Source organism: Rhinoraja longicauda, chromosome 29, assembly GCF_053455715.1.
Source record: "Rhinoraja longicauda isolate Sanriku21f chromosome 29, sRhiLon1.1, whole genome shotgun sequence".
In the NCBI taxonomy this organism is placed as follows: Eukaryota; Metazoa; Chordata; class Chondrichthyes; order Rajiformes; family Arhynchobatidae; genus Rhinoraja; species Rhinoraja longicauda.
In genome coordinates, this window is record NC_135981.1 from 25763143 (window position 1) to 25781137 (window position 17995).

Consider the following 17995-nt stretch of genomic DNA (forward strand, 5'->3'; position numbering starts at 1 on the left):
TGTGTCCCAAACATTATGGTGCCCTGAAATGGGGGGACTCTGTATAAACACAGCTGTAATTTCTACATGGTGAAACCAAAATGTATAAAAAAGGCCTTTATTAAAATCTGACAATGTGCACTATAACCACATGTGATTTTTTTCTATTACAAATCTCAAAGTGTGGAGTACAGAGGCAAATAAATAAATGATGCGTCTTTGTCCCAAACATTATGGAGGGCACTATATGTAGCAATGCTGTGTAAGATCATGAGGGGAATAGATAGGGTAAATGCACAGAGTCTTTTATCCAGAGTAGGGGGGAAGCAAGAACCAGCGGATGTAGATTTAAGGTGAGAGGAGAAAGATTTAATGGAAACCTGAGGGGCGACAGTTTCACACAGAGGGTGGTGGGTATATGGAACGAGATGCCAGAGGAGGTAGTTGAGGCATTGACTATCGCAGCACTTAAGAAGCAATTAGACAGCTATGGGCCAAAAATGGGCAAGGATGTAACTAGTAGAGTGGAGAGGATGTAACTAGTAGAGTGGATAAGGGAGAACCAGTCGATGTGTTATATCTGGACTTTCAGAAGGCCTTCGACAAGGTCCCACATAGGAGATTGGGGTACAAACTTAAAGCACACGGTATTGGGGGTTTAGTGTTGAGGTGGATAGAGAATTGGTTGGCGGACAGGAAGCAAAGAGTAGGAATAAATGGGTCCTTTTCGGAATGGCAGGCAGTGACTAGTGGGGTACCGCAAGGCTCAGTGCTGAGACCCCAGTTATTTACAATATATATTAATGATTTGGACGAGGGAATTGAATGCAATATCTCTAAGTTTGCGGATGACACGAAGCTGGGTGGCAGTGTTAGCTGCGAGGAGGATGCTAGGAGGCTGCAGAGTGACTTGGATAGATTAGCAGAGTGGGCAAATGCATGGCAGATGCAATATAATGTGGATAAATGTGAGGTTATCCACTTTGGCGGCAAGAACAGGAAAGCAGAGTATTACCTGAATGGTGGCCAATTAGGAAAAGGGGAGATGCAACGTGACCTGGGTGTCATGGTGCACCAGTCATTGAAAGCAAGCGTGCAGGTGCAGCAGGCAGTGAAGAAAGCGAATGGTATGTTGGCATTCATAGCAAGAGGATTTGAGTATAGGAGCATGGAGGTTCTGCTGCAGTTGTACAGGGCCTTGGTGAGACCGCACCTGGAGTATTGTGTACAGTTTTGGTCTCCTAATCTGAGGAAAGACATTCTAGCCTTAGAGGGAGTACAGAGAAGGTTCACCAGATTGATCCCTGGAATGGCAGGACTTTCATATGAAGACTGGATAGACTAGGCTTATACTCGCTGGAATTTAGAAGACTGAGGGGGGATCTTATTGAAACATATAAAACTCTTAATGGGTTGGAGAGGCTAGATGCGGGAAGATTGTTCCCGATGTTGGGGAAGTCCAGAACCAGGGGTCACAGCTTAAGGATAAGGGGGAAGTCTTTTAGGACCGAGATGAGAAAACATTTCTTCACACAGAGTGGTGAGTCTGTGGAATTCTCTGCCACAGAAGGTAGTTGAGGCCAGTTCATTGGCTATATTTAAGAGGGAGTTAGATGTGGCCCTTGTGGCTAAAGGGATCAGGGGGTATGGAGAGAAGGCAGGTACAGGTTACTGAGCTGGATGATCAGCCATGATCATATTGAATGGCGGTGCAGGCTCGAAGGGCCGAATGGCCTACTCCTGCACCTATTTTCTATGTTTCTATGTGGGACTAGTGTAGATGGGGCATGTGTAGGATGGAACTGCAGATGCTGGTGTAAACCAAAGATAGACACAAAAAGCCGGAGTAACTCAGCGGGACAGGCAGCATCTCTGGAGAGAATGAATGGGTGACGTTTTGGGTGGAGACCATGTTGGTCGGCGTGGGCAAGTTGGGCCAATGGGCCTGTTTCCATACTTTAAGACTCTAGAGTATGGAACACTTGAATTACCTGAATGCACATTGTTTGTGCTCCTTGTTTCTCACGTTTTCTCTGCAATGGACTTTAGTGAAGGTGAGGGGTTGGCAACAGACTTCACGAAGTACATATATGGCAGATTGTGAAACAGGCCAATGGCAAAGAGACTGCAGCTCCACACCACGTGCCTCGCCCTCTCAGCGGGCCGCGGCCGCACAGCATTCTGGGCAGTGTAGTCCCGAGCCTCTCCGACGGCCCCCAGAACTGTATTTATTCACAAAATGCTGGAGTATCTCAGGAGAGAAGGAATGGGCGACGTTTCGAGTCGAGACCCTTCTTCAAGTAGACTGAATAGTCTACACCTCCCATGATGCAGGGCGGCGGGCAGGTCAGGGCCGCACCGGAGGAGCAACCTGGGTAGTGTAGTCCTCTTGTCCCCGCTCGCCTTCTGGTTTGCGGTGTTGTGACTACACATCCCATGATACAGGGCGGCGGGCCGGAGGTCAGGGCCGCGCCGTGCGGAGCATCCTGGGAGATGTCGTCCTCCATTCCCCGCCCGCCTTCTGGTTTGCGGTGTGGTGACTACACCTCCCATGATGCAGGGCGGCGGGCCGGAGGTCGGGGCCGCGCCGTGCGGAGCATCCTGGGAGAAGTGGTGACTACACCTCCCATGATGCAGGGCGTTGGGCCGGTGCGTGCGCAGTTTGGATCGTGGAGGTGACCGTGCGGCCTGGTCTTGCTGCTTCTGCACCTCGGCCTCCGTCCCGACTCACGAGCGAAGAATGGCCGCGAAAATTCTAGAGACGATCGGGAAGGTGGGGCTGGGACTGGCCATCGCTGGAGGCATCGTCAACTCGGCGCTTTACAACGGTGAGCGGCTCCCGGACGTGTGGCGGTCTGTGACTGTGTGGCCCTGGGTTCTGCTAGTACAGGTGGGACTGAGCGAGGCTGGAGTGCTCTGCGGGCGCCACAGCTCTGGGACCGATGGCCGGGTCCGGGTCGCTGCTGGCGACATTGACCTCCTCCTGCTGCGGCCAAGTAGTGACTTTGCCCCGCGTCCTTAGGCTCTGCGGGCTGCACACCTTTACTGTACTCCAGCTCAGTCAGGCAGATGAGTCCTGGCCCCACGCTGCTCCCTATGCCATGTACCGTCCCTGACATTGCATAACCTGCTGTGTGGGAGTCTCAGCGAGCAAGGCAACATCTGCGGGGGGAATGAATAATCAACGTTATGTGTCGAGACCCTTTTTCAGACTGATTGTAAGAGGGGGGACCTGGAAAAGAAAGTTGGTGGGACAAAGCCTGGCAAATGACAGGTGGACACAGGTGTTTCTGCAGGTCGACCCCAAAGTTGAAAACCTGTTCTTTCATGTGTAAACATTGAAAATAGGCGCAGTAGTAGGCGATTCGGCCCTTCCAGCCAGCACCGCCATTCAATGTGATCATGGCTGATCACATGGCCGTTCCTGCTTTTACCCTATATCCCTTGATTCCCAGATTTGTGTCATCTGCAAACTTGGAGATGTCACATTTAATTCCTCGTCTAAATCATTAATATAGATGGTAAATAACTGGGGTCCCAACACCAAGCCTTGCGGCACCCCACAAGTCACTGCCTGCCATTCTGAAAAGGACCCGTTAATTCCTACTCTTTGCTTCCTGTCTGCCAACTAGTTCTCTATCCATGTCAATACCCTACCCCCACTACCATGTGCTCTAATTTTGCACACTTATCTCTTGTGTGGGACCTTGTCAAAGGTTTTTTGAAAGTCCAGATACACCACATCCATTGGCTCTCCCTTATCCATTCTACTTGTTTTCCTTAATTTCCTAATTGGATCGCAGTGGAACTGTCGAATGTTTTAGTTTTCCAATTTGGTGATTATTGGTTGCACAGTGTTAATGATTAGCATAAAGCATTTTGTGGTTACTCCTAGGGCATAGAAACATAGAAAATAGGTGCAGGAGGAGACCATTTGGCCCTTTGAGCCAGCACCACCATTCATTGTGATCGTGGCTGATCATCCACTATCAGTAACCTGTGCCTGCCTTCTCCCCATATCCCCTGATTCCACTAGCCCCTAGAGCTCTATCTAATGTCAACTGAAGTCATTTTGTTCTGAAATATCAACTTAGTTGTTGACTTTTCATATCTAGCTATCAATATACATCAAGTGGAATGCAGTAGGAAAAGTTTTAATGGGCAAATAAAGTGTAGAACTCATATTTTCCTTGTACTATTGTGGCAGCGGAAGTGTTATGTTTTGTGAGTAGTCTGCGCTAGCACTTTGATAGTTACAAATGGGCTAGTAAGGGAATTGAATACATGGTGTGCCAGTGCTCTTGGGACAATTGAAAATGTCACTCTAATCTTCCAGCTGAAAAAAGTGTTGCTGCAGGTTCCAGTATTCATTGCACACTTGGTTTCCCTTGAGTTATTTTTTATGAATGCTGAAACTTGGAATGGTGGAGACTTGAGGCAATGAAGGATTACCCATTCAGCGCCTCTGGTTGAACATCAGAGGAATAACAAGAGTAAATGGCAACATGACCCGATGCAGTGATTCACTAAGAACTTTGCCAATCCAAACCTAATTTTCACTGACTTCTCATACAATCAACTTTCGTAGTCCCAGTATCTATTTTATTTCCAGTATCGTGAATGAATTTAAAACTAAATGAGGGTAGAATATAACCTCGTCCAGATATAACCAGCCGTTATTCTTGAACTGTACTCCCGAGTATCTGCTCGGTCGTCATTATATACTCATCTAGTTCCATCTTTAATAGTTTATGGATTCGTCAAGAACGATTTTCTTTTAGTACAACGCTTGACTGTATTATCTTTTCAATAGACATAATGGCATGCAGATGCAGGAATCTTGAGCGGTCCCAAGCCGAAGCATCGTCGTGTCTATTTCCCTCCACAGACACTGTCTGGCTTGCTGAGTTCTCCCAGCTTATAATTTTTCAATATGCTCTTATGATTTCTTTAATGTATAATTCAGCCTTGAAATTATTAATAGTGTGGAGGTCTTGGGGCCACCTACTCCTGTCGGTTGCATATTCATCCACTGTCATTCATGATTAAATGTAGCAGGATTACAAATCTTTCATCTAAACTGTTGGATGTCGACATTTTCTAGATGGCTATAATTTTTGATATTCAGATAGTCTTGTGTTCTAACTGCACCAATTTTGTACCTCACCTTTTGATGCGTCTGATCCAGCTTCCAGCCTGCTCTGACATATTCCTTATGTAAGTAGAGCTGGTCATTTTGCCTGACAAAGTTGAAAGACAGGGATTTGTCAAACCCTGAGAGTGTAGTTTACGATGGAATCCAACTCTGCTTGCGCCTTCTAGATGCACAAATCTAGCTTCCCTTTAATCTCAATGCACCAGACTGAATAGACTAGCCTACAGTATTTTGGATAAACTGGTGTCATCTTGAACAATTCTACATCCAATGGCTGGAATTAATCTCTCAATCTGAAGACGATTTGCTGTCTGATTGGTTAGTCCATTCAATACTGAAATTTGTATCATTCTGAACACATCTCAAGACACTGCATGGGGGCTGTATCAGGGATAGTTGCACACCATCCACATAGAGGTTGGAGAATTCATGAAAATACTGTGAAGGGAGCATTCAACGGGATGGTGGGTTTCTTCCCAATGTACAATGTTTCAAGGTTAATACCCAGCTCTTGATCTGCAGTTGAACTTGTTGGATCAATGGAAGATTTTGAATAGTATTTTTCCTTTCTATGAGGACAAACCAAAATGTTTTTTGTTTTTTTTCTCTTTTGTTTCCGTATCAATTAGTTCCTAATCTTGGACGACGCATATTTGTAGGCTGGTTTATCAGCTGAGCATTTACCCTAACTTCCATACAAATTTCTAAGAACTGACCACACCTGAGGTCTGCCTTCTAATTATGGCTTAAAGGGATTGGAAAGAAAAGGGTAAAATTGACTGACTTGAGAAAATTAGAGGAAAGTTTGCTTTCCGTAAAGATTTATTTCCCTAAATCCTGTCCACAAAGTACTACTTAGAATAATTTTACTATAAACCTGGTGTCGGGTCTGGGAATTCTACTGGCAGTTTTCAGCTTTTTGTTTTCCATTGGGAAGTCTGGAGAGAGGGTGCAGTTCATCATTTTTTGTCTGCCTGCTTCTTTTAAAGGAAAGGATAACCTGGCGGGGTATTCAATATTGTAGGAGAATACTCAGTAACCAATGTTATGATTTGTTCGATGTACAGCATTGCTTTGGTACGTATATTAAAAAGGATTTAATTGCCTCATATAATGTCACTTCAGATGTACCAACATTTGATTTTCAAAAATTGTGGCATTTTATTTCCCAGTTGATGCTGGACACAGAGCAGTGATATTTGATCGATTCCGTGGTGTTCAAACTATTATCAGCGGTGAAGGCACACATTTCCTTATTCCATGGGTGCAAAGACCAATCATTTATGACTGCCGATCGCAACCACGAAATGTTCCAGTTGTCACTGGTAGTAAAGGTGAGTATAGCCATTATGCTTTTATTTTGTTTGATTAAAATGTACTTTTGAGGATAAGTAGATCCCCCTCCCACTCCCCCACCCTCCATCCCCTTCCCTCCACCTCCCGTCTCCCTCCCCCAATTCCCCTCCCCCCCCCCCCCACTCCATCCCCCATGCTCCTTCCTCCATCCCTCCCTCCCTAGGAGATAGATTTAAACCGTAAAATGTGAGTAACTAAAAATATAACACCGATTTCAATGCAACTTCTTCCATTAGCACCAAAAGGACGACGGTGAGTACGGTGGGCTTAAAATTGTTGCGTTATCGTGTACCGTTTTGGCTGTAGTTCAGGAACAAACAAACGAGAGTTTTAGTATATAGATATATCGATATAGGTATTTGTCAAAATGGGCGATTCTACCCCTCCATGTTGAAAATTATGGTGCTGGCAGCAAAGTATAAGATTTTATACTTCACGGTTAGGAATGTTGCAGAAGTTGACGTGGTGTGAAAAGTAAAGAGGCTAAAACACAACAATCTTAAGTTACCTAACTTTTTCTAATTACAGATTTGCAGAATATAAATATTACGTTGCGTATTCTCTTCAGACCAATGTCTGATCAGCTGCACAAGATTTACACTACCATCGGTGAAGATTATGATGAGAGAGTCCTGCCATCCATCACAACAGAAGTCCTGAAGTCTGTTGTTGTGAGTGTCTCGCTGTCTTTGGGTGATGAGGATTATGGATAAATACATCTAGAATTAAAAATGCTTGTACCTTTGCTGCACATAACAAAATTTGGCATTCTACAGTCCGATACAGTCCACCCTGCAAAAGCTGTGTTTTAGCTGTTCTTACTTCAGTACCAGAACCTTTTTCCCCTTAAGTTGGGATAAGCTAGAAATGCACTTACTTGCTTTTGTGGTTGGTTTTTGCACTTTGTCTATCAATCTCTATTTCAACAGAAAAGGTGAAGCTGAGGATCGGTTGTAGATTCTGTCCCGAGGTTAGTGCTAGTAACACCAAGCAATGAACAATTAGACTACTTTGTAGGGCTAGGAGGTCAGGCCATTCCTTGGCTGAAATGTGTCATGGATGATGGAAGAATTTTCATGTGCACTCAAAATAAGCTGAGAAGAGAGAAATTTGGGAAAAAATTGCGCATCGTGAATATCTGGAATAAGTTGCCAGACATGTTGGAAGCTGGTACAATTACAATGTTTAATCAACATTTGCATAGGATAGGCAATGAGTGCTATAGGCCTAATAGGCGCATGGTTCTATTGTAGATAGACATCACATTCAGTGAAAAATTGGTGGGCCGATCTGTATAATAATAATAATAATATATTTATTTTATATAGCGCCTTAACACATGCACAAAGCGCTTTACAAATACAATTAACATAGAAACAAACAGACAAACTATCCTGACGGAAAAGCGGCGAATAATCAACGCCAGCGTCCTCTCACGTCAGGGTCCGGCAGTAGACATTAAAGAACACAAGACACACAGATACAATTTTTTACACAAAACAGCCATCACAGTGATTGCTCTAGGCATACCCTCACTGTGATGGAAGGCAAAGTCTTATCTCCTCCTCGTTCTTCTCCCGTGGCGCCACGAGGCGATCGAGGCTCCCAACCCCTTGAAGCCCCCACCGGGCGATGGAAAGTCCCAGGGTCGAGCCGAGCAGGCCGATGAAAGTCCTGAGCCCCCACCGGGCGATGGAAAATGCCGCGGCCGAGCCACGCAGGGCGATGAGAGTCCTGAGCCCCCACCGGGCGATGTAAAGTGCTGCGCTGTCTCTGTGCTGTACGTTTCTATAAGTCTCTGATATTTGCTATGTGATAAATAACACATAGTTTCACTAACTCTTTCAAGTGGCTGGTGAGTTCTGTGAACTCGAATTTTTGGGTTGGGTGAGTTTTAAAATTGTGCTTTATTGATTTCAAGCAATCCTGACGGTATCTCCTGGAAAATTTGTATCTACCTTTGACTTTCATCTCTAAATTGTTCATTGCTTAAAATACAAAGATTCCATCAGTGAATTGGATATTTAGATTTTTAGATTTAGAGATACAGTGCGGAAACAGGCCCTTCGGCCCACCGAGTCCGCGCCGCCCAGCGATCCCCGCACATTAACACTATCTTACACCCACTAGGGATAATTTACACATTTACCTAGTCAATTAACCTACAAACCTGCACGTCTTTGGAGTGTGGGTGGAAACCGAAGATCTCGGAGAAAACCCACGCAGGTCACGGGGAGAACGTACAAACTCCGTACAGACGGCGCCCGTAGTCAGGATCGAACCTGAGTCTCCGGCGCTGCATTCGCTGTAAGGCAGCAACTCTACCACTGCGCCACCGTGCCGCGATGTGTTCAATGGTGTTTTACAGTTCAATGGTGTTTTATTGTCACATGTACCTACAGTGTCCTCCATAATGTTTGGGACAAAGACCCATCATTTATTTATTTGCCTCTGTACTCCACAATTTGAGATTTTGTAATAGAAAAAAAATCACATGTGGTTAAAGTGTACATTGTCAGATTTTAATAAAGGCCATTTTTATACATTTTGGTTTCACCATATAGAAATTACAGCGGTGTTTATACATAGTCCTCCCATTTCAGGGCACCATAATGTTTGGGACACAGCAATGTCATGTAAATGAAAGTAGTCTTGTTTAGTATTTTGTTGCATATCCTTTGCATGCAATGGCTGCTTTAAGTCTGCAATTCATGGACATCACCAGTTGCCCGGCCATCCTATTTTTGCACCTAACCAGTGGTTTGCATCTTGCAGTGTAGCCTCTGTATTTCTGTTCATGAAGTCTTCTGAGGGCAGTGGTCATTAACAAATCCACACCTGACTCCTGAAGAGTGTTTCTGATCTGTCGGACAGGTGTTTGGGGATTTTTCTTTATTATAGAGAGAATTCTTCTGTCATCAGCTGTGGAGGTCTTCCTTGGCCTGCCAGTCCCTCGGTGATTAGTAAGCTCACCAGTGCTTTCTTCTTTTCTTAATGATGTTCCAAACAGTTGATTTTGGTAAACCTAAGGTTTGGCTGAAGGCTCTGACAATTTTATTCTTGTTTCTCACTCATAATGGCATCTTTGACTTTCATTGACATACTTTTGGTCCTCATGTTGATAAACAGCAATAAAAGTTCCCAAAGGAGATGGAAAGACTGGAGGAAAGACGAGGTGCTGAGAGCTCTCTTATACCTGCATTAAGGAGGCAATTAAACACACCTGAACAATTACAAACGCCTGTGAAGCCATGTGTCCCAAACATTATGGTGCCTTGAAATGGGGGATTATGTATAAACACAGCTGAAATTTCTACAGGGTGAAACCAAAATGTGTAAAAATGGCCTTTATTAAAATCTGACAATGCACTTTAACCACATGTGATTTTTTTCTATTACAAATCTCAAATTGTGGAGTACAGAGGCAAATAAATAAACAATGGGTCTTTGTCCCAAACATTATGGAGGGCACTGTAGGTACATGTGAAATACATTTGAATAGTTCAGTAAAATCTTTCTATACATCAACATAATCGTACTTGAAGTACAAGAGTGAAAATAGTATCACACTGAGGTAGTACACGAGTTGCCGTGTTTCTGGGTGCCATCATGTATCCTTCAAGTTTCAAAGTAATTAAATTGTAGAGTCTTAACCTGGTCTAATGGCCCGTTGTACTGGCAGAGATTCTGGATTAGAGTTGCAAGGGCTGGGCTAGCCAGACTGACGTCGGTGTCACCCACCACTGGGCCACTGCCGTGTGCTGCTGCAAGCCACGTCCAATGCTCACCCGTCTGATGTTTGTGGGGCCTCCAGCAGCGCCTCATCCAATCGATCCCCGGCTGCTGCTGCTGAGCCCCCAGTGGCGTAGTCCATGGACGCATCTACCCATGAACTCAGCCCCCCGCGCACACCCCCTCACCACAATTATCTGCCGCCACAGCCCGGCCGGCCTCCGTGCTGCGGGGCGCCTACCACGGCTAATTTCTGAACCCCCCAGAATGCCTCTGAGGACACGGGATATAAACCTCCAGCCCACTCACCAGCACAATTTCTCTTCTCTGTCCGCACCACCTTGAAGACACATTCTTCATTTACAGTTCCACTGCATGCATGCAATCCATTTTGCCGTGGCAAAAAAGAGGCCTGATCTAAATTCTGCACAACAACGTTGGATTGTATACATATGCGGGCAGGTTCTGGAGGTGGAGGAATGATTGTTAATCACCTGAACGCGTTTTCATGCACAAAAATAAGCCATTGAGCACAGCCAGACCATTCTATTGATTATGCTCTTGTCATACTAAATCTGATAGGTTTAAGCACCTACACGTGTCTGTGTCATGAATCTGTTGCTTTTTTCCACTTGCTGGCTTGAGTTGTGACAGTTTGAAGGAATTATTTCCATGTATTCCTATAAATGTGCCTTATGTTCATTGGTTTAATATAATTTATGGTGATTTCTACTTGGTGATTATAATTTAAACCAATATAAAATTGTGCACTTTACAGGCCCGATTTGATGCAAGCGAGTTAATCACACAGAGAGAGCTGGTATCCAGACAGGTCAGCGAGGATTTAACAGAGAGAGCTGCTACTTTTGGACTCGTCCTGGATGACGTATCATTGGTAACATTCCATAGACTCTTACGCAAGTCAGAATTGCCTAGAGCAGTGCTGTATGCATGTAGATTTTTCTGTAGAACGGAGTGGTTCTGTGCATAATCCATATCCCTCCATGCCCTGCTGACATGTGCTCATCCAAATACCACTATTGTATCTGCCCACAGCACCACCCCTGTCAGTGCGTTCTTGGCAATCTGTATTTAAAAATATCAAATATCAGAGATTAACAGCCCCACACATCTCTTGAACTTTGCCTTCGCCTCTTTAGTACTCTCTCTAGTATTTGATATTTCCATTGTGGGGAAAATGGTTCTGACTGTCTTCCCTATCTAGGCCTCTCGTAATTTTATATACTTTTATCAGATCTCCCCTCGACCTCCAGCATTTCAGAAAAAACGATCCAAGTCTGTCCAACTTCTCTTGTAGCTAATGCACCCTAATCCGGACATCGTTGTAATTTACCACTCTATGTACTTACGCTGCCACTTTCAAGGAATTATGGACTTAGACCCCAAGATCCCCTTCTTCATCAGTGCTGTTTAAATTGAAATGTTAAGTAGATGCTAGTTAAATGTTATTTAAGCCTAATTGTTGTTGCTATACCCCCTCCCTATGTGACCCCGAGGGTGGAAAGAATTTCTCTCCTATGTCTTTTGCGCTTTCTCTCCCTCAAATTCTTACGTTCAGAGCTGATCTGCTTGAAAGCCCAAATTTGAGGCTGCTGGGTTTAATAGATTCTACATGCTACCCTAAAATTCTCTTGTATGCCATGTCAAATATGCTTTGTCAAGCTACTACTTGGCACTGAGACCGTGAGCTCAAAGGCTCTGCAAGAATTTCTCAATTAGAAATGCAGAATGCAAATGCACAGGGCAGATCCCACCTCCCTCATTGTTGGTCAACTCCACAAATTGCAGCAGTTATGCAATCTGATAATGATACGGTAACCTCCCTGACTTTTTATAATAGATTTACTATGAGTTTGATCATCCATTTTATATTTCTGATCTTTGTGTATGCGTGTACCCTCTTTGTTTTCTTCAGACTCATTTGACCTTTGGCAAAGAGTTCACAGAGGCTGTGGAGCTCAAACAAGTTGCACAACAGGAAGCTGAGAGGGCCAGATTTGTTGTAGAGAAGGTAAGTGCTGGTTTGCTGCACTGGACCATGTAGTTGCAAAGCAAACAAGAAAACAATCATTTATGAAACTGGTAAAACATTTTACGCTTGTTATACAAATTGGTCCCCTCTAATCTGATTCATTCTAACCATTTATAGTACCTCACTTGCAGTTAATTGTCCAATTAGGAAAAAAACTTGTATTAAAGGTTATTGGAATCTCTTGTAATGTACTGAAATTAGTTAATTTTAGCTAATGGAATTGGCTACCACACGGAGCAGTTGAATTGATATAGATACTTTTTGGGGGTGTTAGATACATTTGTGAGGGAGAAAGGAGTAGAGCATGCTGATATTAGAAAATAAGAGCAGGTGGGTGGAGGCTGGTAGAATAAAAACACTGGTTTTTACAGAGTGCTCAGGGAAGTTTTGGTCTCCTAATTTGAGGAAGGACGTCCTTGCTATTGAGGCAGTGCAGCGTAGGTTCATGAGGTTAATCCCTGGGATGGAGGGACTGTCATATGAGGAAAGATTGGAAAAACTAGTCTTGTATTCACTGGAGTTTAGAAGGATGAGAGGGGATCTTATAGAGACGTATAAAATCATAAAAGGACTTGACAAGCTAGATGCAGGAGAAATGTTCCCTGGTTCCAGAACCAGGGGACACAGTCTAAGAATAAAGGGGAGGCCATTTAAAACTGAGGTGAGAAGAAACCTTTTCACCCAGAGAGTTGTGAATTTGTGGAATTCTCTGCCACAGAAGGCAGTGGAGGCCAATTCACTAGATGAATTTAAAAGAGAGATAGAGCTCTAGGGGCTAGTGGAATCAGGGGATATGGGGAGAAGGCAGGCACAAGTTACTGATTGTAGATGATCAACCATGATCACAATGAATGGCGGTGCTGGCTCGAAGGGCCAAATGGCCTCCTCCTACACCTATTTTCTATGTAATGGGGGTATGGATTATGTGCAGGCAGATAAGAGTTGGTCTTGGCATGTTCTGCAAAGACATTGTGGGCTGAAGGATCTGTTCTGGTGCTGTATTAGGTTCTGAAATATTTTCATGCTGTTAACTCATTTGAATGTTGTTTTGTTGGACAGGCTGAGCAACAGAAGAAAGCAGCGGTTATTACTGCAGAAGGGGATTCTAAAGCTGCAGAACTAATCGCTGAGTCAATGGCAAAAGTTGGAGATGGTTTGATTGAACTAAGGAAACTGGAAGCTGCAGAGGATATCGCTTACCAGCTCTCTAGGTCCCGCAATGTAACCTATTTACCATCTGGTCAATCAACATTACTTCAGCTGCCCCAACATTAACAACGGCCTTTGTCATGATGCAATGTATGTCTGAAATAAGTAAATCTCTTTTTATTTGTATGTCCTTTCTCACAATGCAATCTTTGGTACCAAAAATTGCATTGGTAGACCAGGAATGGCAAGAATTAGATTAGGAAAAGTAGATCAATAGTTGGTTTGAATATGTAATGTTTTCAGCATACTGCTGTGGTGTAGTTTAATCCCGCTCTGCCGCAGTGATTGCCTGATTTATGAAGATATACAAATAACCACGGTCCAAAGTTATGACATCACTTTTTTTTTAGAAATCTCGTTAAAGTTATTCCAACAAAATAATGTGGAACAATGTCTGTAAAAGTTACAGTAGAGGACTAAATGATAAGCATTTTGTGTTTAAAACATGATGTAAATTACTAATCTGGATTTAAATCAGTGAAAGCATGAAGGTACTGCAATGATTATTTCTATAATTTAAAAAACTACAGAGTGCTATAGAACTTCAGAATCCATTCTGTGCTTTGCAGAGCCCATGTGTATTTAATGACTGTCGTAATGGGTGCACAGGGAATTTGTTTTTTTAATTCAATAAATATACTGAAGTTACCAAATTTTGTCTTTGTCATTTAGGGTAACATATTGCTATTAGGAATTGCTCTGAATTGTTGCAAAAGTGCAGTGCCACACTGCGGTGAGATGAATTTAATTGATTTATTCACTGCTGCCTGATTTTGGGGGAGGTGTTGGTGGGGAAGGGGGTCAAGCAGATGAACACCAATTTTTCTTGGATGGTAAGGAGCCAGACCACTATCTCAAGGATGCTTTGTGCTAGTAGCTGATTCAGAATAACATCTGCCATTTATTGTGCAAGGGATTGTGTAGGAAATAGGAACAGCAGGAGGCCATTCCGCTCTTCTCAAGGTGATGGCTAGCCAACACTTTCCTGGCTTATCTGCATTTACCTTAATTGCTCTAATCTCCAGACATTTATGGATCTGTGTTTTTAATGCAATCTGTGACTGAGCCAGCACAGCCCTCTGGAGTCTGGAATTCCCAAGATTTGAATGTGTAATGTTTTCAGCATACTGCAGTTGGCGTAGTTTACACCCGCTCTGCCGCAGTGATTGCCTGACTTAAAAAGATATACAAATAACCACGGTCCACCATGGTTATTTGTACCACTGTGCCACCCTAAGACACGGGCAGATGCGCCACCAGCAGTGGTAGCCTTGCCAACAGTCTATCCTTTATTTTTGTTATTTTTAGTATGTGTTAAAAGTATGTTTTAGTGTTCCTTGGTTTGTTTTATGTGGAGGGGGTGGGGTTTGGAGGGAAACTTTTTTTTTCAATCTCTTACCTCGACGGAGATGCGTTTTTTTGTTTTTTTCCCCATATCGTATCTCCGTCCCCACTGTGGCCTAACATCGTGGAGTTGGCGGCCTTTCCTGGAGACCGAAGGGCACTCCAAGCCATAGGAGTCTGCGGGACTTTAACATCGCGGAGCTTGCGATCCCTTTGCCAGGGATCAAAGCTCCAACCGCGGGGCCTGTGGACTTTAACATCGTGAAGCCCGCGGTCTCTGGTAAAAAGAGGCCGACTCGGGAGCTCCATGCCGTGGAGAGAGTTTCAACTGCCCTGTCGCGGGAGTTTCGATCACCCTGAGGGGGGCTTCGATCATCGGCTGCGGGGGCTGTGATCGCCCCGACTGCGGATGGTTTGACTGCCCCGACCGCGGGAGAACAAAGAGGAAGAAGATTGAACTTTATTGCCTTCCATCACAGTGAGGAATGTGGAATCCACTGTGATGGATGTTTATGTTAACTTTTATGTGACTTGTTGCTTTTCACTTAGTATGGCTGTATGGTAACTCAAATTTCACTGAACCTTAACTGGTACATGTGACAATAAACTGACCTTGACCTTCTGAGTGCACACAATTCCCTCTATTCAGTTTTAAGTTACCACTATTTTGAAATAGTTCTCTACTCAGTCAGGAAAAACATCTATCCTGTTGATTCCTTTTAACAGTTCTGCACACATTAATGCCACAACCAAGAAAGCACACCAATGCATCACCTTCCTCAGAAGACAAAGGAAATTTGACATGTCTCTAATGACATACTAACGTACAGAGATGTACCATAGAAAGCATCTGATCGGGATGCATCACAGCTTGGTTTGGCAACTGCTCCACACAAGACTGCAAGAAATTGCACAGTGCTGTCAATGCACCGCAGTCTATCACACTAATCTACCACCACCCCCTATCGCTCGATCTGAGGAAAGCAGTCAGCATAATCAAGCACCACTCATTCCCAGTCATTCTCCCTCTCTTCTTGGACTGAAGATATAAAATCATTTTCCCTGCTGTTATCAGATTCTTGAATTGATCTCTCATAAGCTAAGGATGTATTCCTGATTTCTCCATCTACCTTTTGCACTTTTTGTATCTGTACTTTCCCTGTAATGCTTTATTCTGCACTCTGTATCCTTTGTTTTAGCGCTTCCTATTGTACCTGTCTATGGTTTGATTGTACTTGTGCATGGCAAATTCACCTGGATACCACACACAATGTTTTTGCACTCTACCTTGGTACTCATGAGCATAATGTGAATGTGAAAGATACATCCTCTGGATGCGCTGGGACGCATCCTCTGTGATGTGACCTGGGGTCATGGGGTGTTTCGGGTATCACAACATCAGCCACCCTCGCCCAGGCGACCCAGCTGGGGTTGATCAGGCCCCGACTTACGTCCCAGCAGCAACCGCCCACGGATCAGCCCTCTTAATAACTACTCTGCAAGGGTTGGGAGACTGGTGCGTGGATGGACTGGGCTCTGGGGTGAGTCCTGGCCGGGCTCCTCCTGCGTCTCACCAGGTTCAAGGCCTGTGCGCTGCACCTCCTTCTCCGAGCATTTCATTCTTGCCTGATGGCATAAGGCCTTTCCGTAGCTTATTTGGTTTCTTTCTCATGAAAGACACAGACTGGGGTACCAACCCATCCTGTCCCGGGTGCCGTCTTTCCGTGCCGTCAACTGTCTCTCCAGTGGTCACCAAACTATTCTAATAAATCAATTATCAAGGAGGTTGGCTCTCATTCTTGAACACAAAAGCTAGTCACCCCATCTCTCCACTTACGACAATCCAAGAAGGGTCCCGACCCGAAAGTCCACCTGTCCTTTCTCTCCAGAGATGCTGCCTGACCAGCTGAGTTACTCCAGCACTTTTGTGTCTTTCTTTGAGTATAGGAGCAAAGAGGTCCTTCTACAGTTGTACCGGGCCCTGGTGAGACCGCACCTGGAGTACTGTGTGCAGTTTTGGTCTCCAAATTTGAGGAAGGATATTCTTGCTATGGAGGGCGTGCAGCGTAGGTTCACTAGGTTAATTCCCGGAATGGCGGGACTGTCGTATGTTGAAAGGCTGGAGCGATTGGGCTTGTATACACTGGAATTTAGAAGGATGAGGGGGGATCTTATTGAAACAAGATAATTAGGGGATTGGACACATTAGAGGCAGGAAACATGTTCCCAATGTTGGGGGAGTTCAGAACAAGGGGCCACAGTTTAAGAATAAGGGGTAGGCCATTTAGAACGGAGATGAGGAAGAACTTTTTCAGTCAGAGAGTGGTGAAGGTGTGGAATTCTCTGCCTCAGAAGGCAGTGGAGGCCAGTTCGTTGGATGCTTTCAAGAGAGAGCTGGATAGAGCTCTTAAGGATAGCGGAGTGAGAGGGTATGGGGAGAAGGCAAGAACGGGGTACTGATTGAGAGTGATCAGCCATGATCGCATTGAATGGCGGTGCTGGCTCGAAGGGCTGAATGGCCTACTCCTGCACCTATTGTCTATTGTCTTTGATATAAACCAGCATCTAGTTTTTTGTTTCTACTTCCAAGGAATTAGCTTGTTGAATCTTTAATCCATTCCATCAAAAGCTAATAAATCACTTTTTATAGATGGAGAACAAAATTGTACATAATACTCTAAATGTGATCTCACCAAGAACGTATATAATTATAGATTTTTTTTGCAATCAAGGGCAACACACCATTGGCCTCTAAGTTTCCTGCTGTGTCTGATATCTTTCAGCAGTTTGTTTATGGGGATATCTGGGTCCTTTGGAATTGAGTGATGGATGGGAGATGGGAATTGGTCTTAAATGGTTGATTAAACGAGTATTGTTCTAGGAATTACTTGTTCCTTGCTCTGCACAACCAAATTCATCCTTGCTCCAGTTGCCATTTTCATTGGGGTATAGCCATTTTCATTGGACTATACCCCAGATGCAGGTAAATCTAGTCATTACATAAGCAATCAGTAGGATTTGAAGTTGCTACATAAATGGAATTTCAGACCACTGGATCTCTGGTTTTTCTCTGTGAGGGGAACTGATAAAGGCAGAAAACTCAGTTTGAACATCAGAACGTTGTACATTCTGTTCCCTGCACCCCAGAAGTATGGAATTTTAAGTAG

At 44.2% G+C, this 17995-nt stretch overlaps 1 protein-coding gene across 1 annotated transcript; it reads left to right on the forward strand.

Annotated features, from left to right (window-relative positions):
• The first annotated feature begins 2611 nt into the window (after nucleotides 1-2611).
• On the forward strand, nucleotides 2612-14231 carry phb (prohibitin). Its single transcript, XM_078424646.1, has 6 exons — nucleotides 2612-2807; nucleotides 6307-6468; nucleotides 7019-7161; nucleotides 11001-11117; nucleotides 12159-12254; nucleotides 13335-14231. Exons 1-6 carry the CDS (start codon nucleotides 2720-2722, stop codon nucleotides 13548-13550), a joined length of 822 nt encoding a protein of 273 aa, XP_078280772.1. The 5' UTR covers nucleotides 2612-2719; the 3' UTR covers nucleotides 13551-14231.
• The last annotated feature ends 3764 nt before the right edge of the window (nucleotides 14232-17995 follow it).

Coding starts and splice junctions, on each gene's coding strand:
- phb (XM_078424646.1), top strand. CDS start 2,720: ATGGCCGCGAAAATTCTAGAGACGATCGGGAAGGTGGGGCTGGGACTG. Junction 2,808..6,306: donor CAACTCGGCGCTTTACAACG/GTGAGCGGCTCC, acceptor TTTATTTCCCAG/TTGATGCTGGACACAGAGCA. Junction 11,118..12,158: donor TCCTGGATGACGTATCATTG/GTAACATTCCAT, acceptor TGTTTTCTTCAG/ACTCATTTGACCTTTGGCAA.